The 11,213-nt window shown below is 38.7% G+C and overlaps 1 protein-coding gene across 1 annotated transcript in view; it reads right to left on the reverse strand.

Moving 5' to 3' along the window:
• DIRC2 (disrupted in renal carcinoma 2) overlaps window positions 1-11,213 on the reverse strand; it is a 46,666-nt gene that overhangs the window by 9,883 nt on the left and 25,570 nt on the right. The window contains exons 5-7 of the mRNA XM_009996223.1: window positions 9,670-9,778; window positions 8,995-9,062; window positions 3,975-4,102 (exon numbers count right to left, since the gene is read on the reverse strand). Of these exons, the coding sequence (XP_009994525.1) occupies window positions 3,975-4,102; window positions 8,995-9,062; window positions 9,670-9,778 (305 nt within the window). The remainder of the gene's footprint in view (window positions 1-3,974; window positions 4,103-8,994; window positions 9,063-9,669; window positions 9,779-11,213) is intronic.

Raw genomic sequence — 11,213 nt, forward strand, 5'->3', positions numbered from 1 at the left:
AAAAGAAAATTCCAGCTTCCTTGAAATGTGAACCAATTCCAGAATCAAGGGGTTTTAAGAGTTGTGATTAGCTGATGATAGGTGTTTTAGACAGATAATATAGCAGCTATGATGGCACTGTATCATTATTGTCTCACTGTTATTTTTTTATTCCACACTAGCAGTTACAGTTCATATACATGACTCCAAATACACTTTCTATAAAATCTTACAGAGATATACTAAGAAGTCAAAAAGTGACACAAAACTTGTCTTGCTCTGTGGCAGGAGGAAAACTGGAGCATATTATGATACAGAGCAAAGCAGGCACTTCACGATACAAACAATGCTAAACAGCACCATTTAAAGAAAACACAAAGCAGTCATTGATTTTTAATATCTGCATTAACAGTCCCCATTCTAAGTAACTGCTTTTTTGTAGAAAATATCTTTAGATTATGTCATGCCTATTTACAAGAAATTAGGAGAATATTACACAAACATGTGCAGGGAAAAAAAGAAAATGTTTTGCTGTGACCGTTTTTTGAAATACAATTCCTCCCCCAATATTTATCCCACACATTACTACAACTGCTACAAAGAATACTGATTAAAAGAGAGTGGTTGGTTGGTTGTATCTTAAAATCAAGTCTTTAGTGATTTTTCTCCCATTTAGGATGAATAATTGGCCCAACTGATCTCTTCAGCATTTCAAAAGCCTGCTTGCATGCAACCTTCCCTCCTTAGTGCCTCCTGAAGAGACCAGGTGAGAGACACGCAGAGGTGTTCAGACAAGGGGACCCAAAATGTAAGCCACACAATATCCACATCATAAAGGAAAAGACTGCTTTGGACCTGGACAAAGCACTGGCAAGGTCTACCTATGGATGCAAACTTCATTTGTGACCAAGCAGCTGTCAGGTGAGATGAAGCACATGACAATGTTCTCTAACCAGCATTCACCTCTCAGGTGAAGCCCTTCTTAACACCTGGGCCAGTGAAAGACTCCCACAAGGTATCTTGTTTCCTCATCAAAACGACCATCCTGTTCCATGGAAAACCTCCCTTTTAACTGTACCAGCTGTCTGTCAGGTCCTATGGACATTCTACCAATTTCCAGGTATTGCTGAGGATGCCAATGCTTGTGGTTTTGTAGGACAAAGTCTGACTTGCTGAGGAGAACAACACTAGAGGTGAGACAAGAGAGGAGGGGGAAGCCCCTAACAACACAGGAGCTAGATGGTTAGAAGGGAAAACCTCCTTGCAAGATCAAACATCCACCCACACAAGTTTCCATAATTGTCACTTCTGAACCCTGCTTGCTCTGACTCAGCATTCAAATGACTCTGAAAACATGGACCAGGATCCATCACTGGTTCTGCAGCACTACCAAGCTTCATGCTTGTGCTCTTTGTCACAGGATAGGTAGCAGTTGCGGAGCCCGCTAGCCTGGCTACGTCCTGCTGCCCTCAGTAACAGCTATCCTTGCAAAGCAGGTGTCCAGTGATGCCTGCAAAGCAGCTCTGGAATACGAAGCATTACACAGACATTTCCTACACACACACACAAAAAACCCAAACAACACCAAAACAGACAGACAAAAAGACACAAGAATGGCTGCTTTTGTTTTGCGTGTTTTCCAGCAAAACAGAGAGACAACTACCTGGAAGTCCACTCTCAACATTGGTGCACTAACTAGGCAGGGTGACTTCTACCTCAAGCAGCTACCTCAAACCACTTCCCAAAGCTGCCAGCCAACAGCCTGCATTTGACCTCCTACTCTGACATACTTTATATCTCAAACTTTTAATTAAGAGAAGAAGACAAAAAAAAAAGATATTCATCCAAATTATATCCTAAAATTTTTATTAAGAAAAAGAAAAAAAAAAAAAAGATATTCATCCAAATCAATTCAAATGTACCATTTCTCCCAATTACTGTGGAATGCAGAAGTCATCATCATATTGCATCATTACACTGAAGAATAATCTAGCATGAAGTCCTATAAATTAGCTTAAATAGCTTGTGTGTTTTCATCCATAACAGCGTATTTCATAAAGATATACCACTGCTTTTCTGTGTACAACGATCTAAATTGAACAGGAGCATGGCATCTATTTTACATTAACTTTAATGAGAAAAGGCTGATATGAAACCCCCCCACAATCTATATATGAAGTTTAAACATTATGCCACAGAAGAAAAGAGATCTTATTTGCTGGCTGCACAACAGACCCTGATGCTTGAGATTGCCTTTTTTAGAGAAATGCACCATATTACTGGCATTTCAATTCAAAACAAGCTTGTGTTTTATAGAAAAGGGTTCAACATTTACAGTGACATCTACAAGAACAGTACAGACAGAAACCCCTAAAATATAATTTACAACTCAGTCCAGGAATCATCCATTTTAAAAGAAACAGTAACTGCATGAAAAGAACAACCCAATCCCTAGATTTTTATCATGGGATGTTAGTTCAGGATACTTTATATCAAACCCCCAGATACTTCAGGTACTTTTACGTCCTGATAGTGGAAGATCTTATTTTTTTAAAAATAATTTTTAAAAAAGCAAGCACTGTAACTTGTTACAAATAAGTAAAAATTCTTCTAGAACCTACATTGCAATCTGAATTCTTTAAAAACTAAGAATATCAAATCAGAGAGAGAGCACCATCAGTTTTGTTCTGGATCACTGGTGAGTACATCTGTAATGACCTTCACCTCTGGAAATCTCTCTGCTTCATTCTTATGCACAGGCTTGAAGGGACATTCATGTGTTAGGCTTGTTGCATCAATTCAGAGCATAGAGTTACTGTGAAAACTGACACTACTGCAGGCTTGTAGTGATGAAGCAGGCAAGCAGACGGAATAAACTTGTACTGCATTTTGTTTAAATGTGATGGAAAACAAAAGCATAGCCATTTGATGGGACAATGCCCACCATGAAATTTGGGTTGCTTATTGATTAAATTACATTTTATATAAGCAGACATTTTTTTAAAAAATTGAAATTTCAAGATAAATCACAAATTTTACCTATCCATCCAGATGGTGCTTCTCCTGAATTGATTATGCATTTCAATTTGCTGTACCCACTTCAGGTTGTACTTGTGACATACGCAATGCACCAAGGACACTTACTGAAATGCAAAGTTAATTCAAGTAAAACTGTCTTTTGTATACTACTCTCCAGATGAAACTATTAAAATAGGAAAAACCCAATTTTCATTTTTCTTATAATGCATAAAATTCCCTATAACAAAGATGGCACTTTATTCAAAATGGTTTTACCGAATTCTTTAATAAATAAATATATATATATTAAAAATTTCAATGGCTTAGTTTTACTGTAACTTATTGCTCTGTTGAAGGGTTTGGAATCACAGGTGAATCAATCCTTTGGTGCAGATAGGAAGGAAAAGGACAGATTTTAAGAACTAAGAAGTGCTTATTTTCAACTAAGGGCACAGCTCACTGGCAGCTTCAGCAGATCTCTGAGCTTTTTCCCTACTCCTGCCAAGAGCTTTTTTTCCATCTTTCTGAGGTGCAGGCTGAGTCAATCTTGGGCTGGAAGAGTTTCCTGAACCTGCCTACAGGTGCAAAAAAGAGGACAGCACAGTGCAGGGACAGATTTAGATGGCTGAAAATACCATGGGTCACCCTTGGTTTCAACTGCACCGTGTGTTTCCAATAATTAACGCAAGTCTCAAAACCCTAAAATCCCAGACATGTCACCATCTCTTATGCTCAACACTACTCCCGTTAATCTAATTTTTCTTGGTTTATTTCTCTCCTTTGTTATTCCAAAACACTCAAAACAGGAATACACTGAGTCCCAAAATAAACTTTAAATTTATATTCTGAATTCTTATAATTGAGTTTTGTTGGGTTTTAATCCATTAGAGTAAGTTATTAAAATTTGGTAAAGATACTGCAAGTATCTGTCTGCAATACCAATTACAAATAATAGGAATTAAAATAACTGTAAATACCTGTGGTTAAAGGCAGATGAGTGACACTAGTTAGACAGGTAAGAGTGAACCATGTTGATGCTAACGTTGCTCCAGATAAAAGCAGCAGCAGGATAAACTTCAGCATGCCCCTGATAAAATCTGCAAATCTAAAATAAGACCATAGATCAGAGCAGTATAAATGCTTATTTTCAAATTAATTAAATGTGATGCTTGACAATTAATTCAGTATATTCTCATTAAACATTCTGAAGACTATAAAATCAAATTTAAAATTATTTCTTATTTTCAGAATTAGAAAAAAAGGTACTTTAAATGAATGGTGATACTTCTAGCTGCCAAGCTGAAAAGCCATACATTTTTTAGCTGTCATAAAATAACAATCAAAACAGAAGAATTCTCAACACATCAATTGAAAACACTTGGTATACAGGAAGCTTTTTTTTTCTTCTGCATTTGTTGGACACAACATCACACCACTACTTACATCTCAGTTTTGCCAGCATTTGCCAGTCTCCCTTGGCAGCCACAGCACTTGATTAGCATATGAGGAGGCTGCTGCATTTCATTCAAAACATAGTTAAGTGTCACGATTCATTCCTGTGGGAAACAACAGAACTCCAAATACCAGAATCCCCAGATAGAAGATGACAAGGAACAGCTTCTGAACCCTTGGATGCTCTGGCAATGTGGCTCTCAGGGGCTCAGGCAAAGCAGGAACTATTTACTCAGGTCACTCTGCCAGGGGCTGTTTTGGGTTGAAATGTTCCAGAAAAGCAAGATCTTGCTGCCACTCCTCTCTTCCACACCTGCTCCATTGACAGGCTGGGAGAGCACAACCCCACAAGTCCTTGGGCAGTCTGACAGTTACAAAGAAATATGATCTTCATACCACCTGATGGTATGATTGCTTTTTTGATCTTTTTTCCCTTTTTCTTTCAAGGAGACAAGATACATTTGAGCAGCGCTCACATGGAATAATTATCAGTGCAACTGCTCTCTCCAAAAGGGATTTCAATACACCTACTAAAAAAGATACATTAGAAAAGGCAATGTCATTCATAAACTAGTCAGTTTCTATGATCTCCTGCTTGGAAGACAAGAGTTGGGGCTGGTTAGGTTAAGTATGTATGCCTAAAGGATGTCTTCTGCCCTTATAGCCTCCAACCTTGATTAGGCTAATGGCAGGACAAACCACCTAGGCTGGTCCATCCTGAAGTCTGTCCCACCTGTCAGCTGTCTGCCTTCTGTCCCTAACAAAGGTCACTTTACAGGCAGACACTGTATAGCTTACTTGAAAAAACAGATAATGAGACCTAAGAAGCCTAGCTCTACACACACCATAAGAGATGTACAAGTAATGCAATTAAATATATATATTCAAAAGCCCCACTTCTTTCCTCTTACTTTGATTCTCCCTCTGATTTAATTCCACATTGAACTTAGCAACGAGTAATTCAATAAGCAGTAGAGGAAGATCAATGCTGCATATAATCTTAAAAGTTTATGACTGCAGTGTTCAAGTGGCTTATGCATTAATCTCTAACAGTCCGAGGTTAGCTGCTTCCGTCGGGTTTTTTCTGACAATTGAAATCCAGCAATCAGGATTGCCTCTTCTCAGTGGTTTGCCAGTTTCTTTAATTACTCTTTGGGATCACTGGGGTCAAAATCAGCAATTTTAAAAGCTTCTCAGAAGCACCTCCAAGTGCAGAGTTTAGACTTCTTCCACAGACTCCCTGCTTTGCCTGCCAGCAACATCACTATTCTTTCTCCTTACAGGCAAGAGCAGCTTGGTACAGCCTGTCTAATGAAACAGTATGACAAGCACCAGCCTTCAGGAAGGGGCATTCACAGACAACAGATCTGGAAGGGGTCTCTAAGGGGTCCTCCATCTCTATCCCACCACATATGTGGGGAAGGGAGGACAATGCATAGCTAACCATTCAAGATAGTTAAGTGAAGCAAATATCTACCTTTACTGAGCAGTTGCAACTCCTTTTGGCACAAAGGTTCTGGTTTGATTATCACTAGTAAAAGTGTGCTCCAAGGAGCTCTCTGATATCTCAGGACCCCAGAAAGCTCAAATACAAACTGAAAGGTTTATACAGCTACTGAATTCAGCCAGAACAGAAATCATGGGGGAAAAATGACATAGCAAACCTGCCTGAACTTGTTAATTGATGGACTTCAGGTCTGGTTACAGAATAAAGATGACTGTAGATTTAGTAAACTCTTCAGAATACTTGTTTCAATCAAAATTAAGAGAAATTAGTTTTATTCTCTGACTCCAGTATTTGATTTCAAAACTCTCTGTTCTGTTTAAATCTTTCTTCATCACCTAGCATGTAAGGAGATGTCTGCAGCTGCTAAAAAAGTAGGCATGCCAGGAGAGAAGGTATGTGTGCTTATCCAGATACAGACCTCTGAGCCTACTGCTGGGAACAGTCCTGGATCCTACAGTTAAAATTACAAACCTGTGCTGCTGACAACACTCTCTGTTGCTAAGGAAATTATCACCATGCCATAAAGTTTCAACATTTTGACTGCACTGTAGGTTAAAAGCAGGAAACAAAAACGGAGCCGTGGAGGACAAAACTTCAGAAATATCTGTGATAATTATCAAATGTGGTTAAAAAAACCATAACAAACCAACCTGAGAAAAGGGAAGAGATTTATGTTTCCATGCAATGATAAGAATATTGTCCATTGACATTGCTTTTCTTCACACCAGTACCATTTGAAAACTGCCAGCAAAGAGTACAGCAACTGCCAGCTGCCCAAAATACCCCAGGCTTTTAAATTATAAAAATGCATCACACAAATTACTTAAACATATCTAAGTTCACAGCTATAGGGTGAGCAGTGGGTGGAGAGTAGGAGGATTTATGTATCGTGCTAAGGAAAACATGCACCATTTTGAAAATGAGATAGATAAACAAATTTCCAGACTGGGCATTACTTCAAATATAGATGATTTAACACCTACTGTGACATGCAGTACCAAACACTCCAGAGCAAAGCTCAAATTGTTACAGTTCCAAATGGTAGATTCTGCACTGATAAAAATGGAAGAAGCAAATTCTTAAACTGCACCAATTCCGCTCTGACAAACTGACAGGAAAAAAAATAATTAGGAGAAGCCTCCCCAAAACCAACAGCTTCCTGAGAAGTGGTTAAGGGAGAGAGCTGCTTGCTTGGCAAATCACAGTTCTGACACTGAAATACATCAACTTGTCAGCCCTGACAAGAATCATTACTTAATTTTCCTAATTACAACTTTCAGCAGATTACAGTCAGACTCGTCATTGATTCAACCCTACACAGATAAATGCTGAATAGGCCTAGGAGGGAGAGTCATCCATCAGGACTGACAAATCACCTTCCCCCTCCCTTTCTGTGTGCAAACCCTCCCATGTGAACTGTGTATCACCCAAGTTAGAAAGACACATTTTGAGGCAGGCTGTTGGTATTTTTTCAATTTACTCCAAAGCAAAGCTCTGAATGCTACAAAATACTGATATTCAACAAGGTTTGAAATCAATTTTGAAGCAGTTAAAGAGACTGTCAGCATTTCCTGAAACTTAACCCAAGCAATATATTAAATAAATTAATCTACCATAAAGACTGAGATTTGCATGTTGACATTGAGTCAGCAGATTCTCAGTGTGCTGTTTAGGGTGCCCCTCTAGTACTGCAAATGTCACAAATGTAAGAGAGATTAACCCATGCTAGAAAGGATTAAACCAGCATATAACCTGCTACGCCCTCTGTGTTATTTACAGCAGTGGGTTTTAAATATCTGCTTCTCTTAGAGGGAAAATGCTCATCTCTTGAGTTTAGCTAATCAAAAGTAAATCTTTTTAGAGGAAACCAGGGTGTGAACTTTGTTTCAATAGATTAAGTCCTTTGGCCTGCAACTGGAGCAGGCAGGAGGGAAGTGCTTGTTTCTTTTCCCTAGACCAGGAGTTTTCTCCTTTCCCTCTGTCACAGTTGCTAGGCAGCCTGTAAAATGTGAGGATGAGAAACCTCACATTTCTTTAGGCATTGTGTACTCTGATGATGCACAGCAAGTGAAAGAAAAAGAAAGCTTCAAGCTCTGCCCTAAAAATATGCTTCTCTGAGTCCACAATCCCACAATGACTTCAGTGATTACAGACCCCTGCACTTGAGCTGAACTGTTTGCAGAACTGGAGCCAAAAGAGTGGACATACAGAAGCCAGGACAATGCTTTGATGCAAGGAGAACACATGACTGGTTTTTATCAGGTTTATAAACTCACTGCTTGAGTACCTCTTGAAAAACTTCTTCTGCCTGCCCCTTCTCCCCACTCACCATTAAAATAAATAAAATATATATATATATATATAAAGAGATCCCCAATGAAGGAAAAGCAGCAGCCTTTTGGAAGGGAAATCCGTTCCTTCTTTATCTACTCCCCATGTCATCAGCATTCATGATGGCCAGAGAGAGCTGTGCATAGGTACTTAAGAAGCATAGATATGACCATACCACACATAGCATTATTGCAAAAAATAGTTGGGTCTTATAGGAATCCACCAACATGGCCAAAATGGGCCCAGACTAATTTCTCTGTATAGGAACATAATGTTATTGTGGGTAGGCTGTTTGTGCTACACTTCTAAATATCCCTCTGGGAATCAATAAAGCCAAAAGCATTGACAGAAGGAGATGGACACTAATTTCTTCAGTGCTTCTCAAATGTGCTGCAACAGGTTCTTCCTCATACCAAGGCAATTGAATTCACAAGAACTGTGTTTAGTAGGGACATAGAGGAGCACTTCTCAGGAGTAAAAGTATGACTTGCCAAATTCAGACACATGCGTGTGGAAGTTCTCAACTCCCAGCAACCACTAACATGGAATACACACATCATGGCTCTACACACACAGCATTACTCAAGAACTATGCTTTTTCAATTTCAAGTATCTAGAAGATGAGAGAAAACAAGTCACGTTATTATGAGGATAAGCTAAGTGACAATTACAGGTGAAGAAATGGAGACAGACGTGATAATTCCTACCTTGCCATTGCTATGCCAACAACGCAACCTCCAACAATAGACCAAAACCCAATCCAGCCAGCATCTACCTGACAGGAAAAAACAAAACAAAACAGTGTTAAAGCTGAGAAAACAAGATGATGTTACTTTCAAAACAAACGGTGTGCAGGAGCTGCAAGCTGCTAGCAACAGCCCTGACAACAATCTGAAGTGCAAGATTTTTTCTAGGATATTCAAAAGGAAATAAATTCACTAAAACACAGTATGACTAAGTAGTCTATGCTCTAAAAGTGACTTCTCTTTATAGAATCTGAGTAATGACTTCTGGATTTTTATAATACTCTATTAAAAGCCTCTAAATCATCTTCTCCCACTTTATCTTTTCCACCTGGTAAACATTTTCTTTTTCTAAAGGTGCAGTAGCCAACAATACTCTCATTTGTTTACCTGCTTCTTCCTTCTTGTCTAAAGGTGTGTATGGTTCTGAAAATACACACTGCTGATGGAGAGTCAGCAGGGAGAATCATGACAGTTGGAGATGTCAAAACTACAGTTTGCTTTGTTTAAAAAAGAAAAGTGGTCCCTATGTATTAATAGCAGCTTAAACATAAAAGCCTGATAAAATTGTATGTTAGTGCAAAATAAAAACATGCCACTTACAAAATAGCTGCTGATTATCTGTCAGGAGATACTTACTTGGCTTACATGAACTGGGGTTAATATCAAATCCAGAACACCAGACCAGCCAGAGAAAACACCCAGTGGTATAGCATAGGCTAAAGCAATCATCAAGAATCGGAAATTGCTGTGAAGACAAAACAAATGCAATTAGTTGCAGTTTATATTAGAAATTGCACCAAGCTGCTCGATTAAATGACACCCTAAAATCTATATTTTGCCCACCAAGAACAGTAGTAGAGCTCTGAAGGAGCAAGCCAGGAAAAACAAGAAAGGTAACCAGCAATGTCACTGGAATTCCAGTGGCCGAGATGTTACTGCCTCAATATTGTGATAATAAAAAAGCCAGTCTCTCCACATAGTTCAAAGATTTTTGTAGCACGCCAGGCTCATCTGTTTCTTGTTTCCGCAAGCAATTCTTCTGCATTTGCATGGGCCTACTTAGCCCAAGTGTTTGTTGGGAAAAAGAAGCACTAATTTATAAGACCAAAACTGTATTTCAAAAATAAAAACAAAGATACATACTTTGTGAACAGTATTTTTTTCTTTTAACTGTTTTACTTATCTTTACTTTGCTGAAAGGCAGGGAGAGCTCTGGGAATGAGACAGGTACTGTCGCAAGAGTGGAAAAATTTTGACAGTTTGAAGTGTCAAAAACCAGAGACAAGTGTAACATTCTGCTCGAACTAGTCAACGTGTTTGCTTTTTGCTCCAAATTAAACTATTCAACCTTTAGGATTCAGTGAAGATGAAGCATTCAAAGCTGTGTCATCATCTGCATCGCACACAGCTAAACAGGAGCTGGTAGACAAATACCACCACCAATTTCACCCACTCACCACAATCAAAAGCAAATGTGAAATCTTTGCTTAGAGACATCCAACTTTTCCTCAAAAATGTTTCACTTTGGAAATAAAAACTGACAATATAGTTTGCACTCTGCAATGCTGGTATTTTAAAGTGAAGAGATTTTACCATGATCTCAAGGTTATCCCATGGTTACTTGTGCAACCTCAAAATGTGGCTCCTCCCTTTCCCAAAGAATTTACCTAAAATTGATCCTGATCAGCACCAGTTCCTTGGCATGCAGCAGCAACTTAATAGCATGCAGCTACTAAAGCCAAGAGGGAAGGAAAGAGCTTCAAATGCTCTCCAAAACATTCAGAGGTTTGCAGCTTGTGCTGCTTTACTCCTCTAGAAGATCCACGCACAGTATACCAGCCAGGGTTTTTTTGCACTATTCTTCTTCACACATCCTCTTCTTGAATAACACTTTTCTGTCACATGAACATATCCTTCTCTTTCAATATCATTCATGTCAGATTTATTTTTTAATGCAAAGAAAAACAAGTCCCAAACTTTCAGCTCTTCCACACACTGCTTATACTTCACTGAATGCTAAAGCAGTTGCTGTCCTCCTGACAACTTCTTTTCTCTCTTAAGAATGCATTACTCTTTTCCAATCTTGTACCATCTTGGCATCTCTTAAGGCAGGTTCTCTGATACTATTTAATGTTATCCATGTAAAAGCTATTCCAAAATCTGTAGAATAAAAGGGAAAG

This window comes from Chaetura pelagica, unplaced genomic scaffold (assembly GCF_000747805.2).
Source record: "Chaetura pelagica isolate M959 unplaced genomic scaffold, ChaPel_1.0 scaffold3, whole genome shotgun sequence".
In the NCBI taxonomy this organism is placed as follows: Eukaryota; Metazoa; Chordata; class Aves; order Apodiformes; family Apodidae; genus Chaetura; species Chaetura pelagica.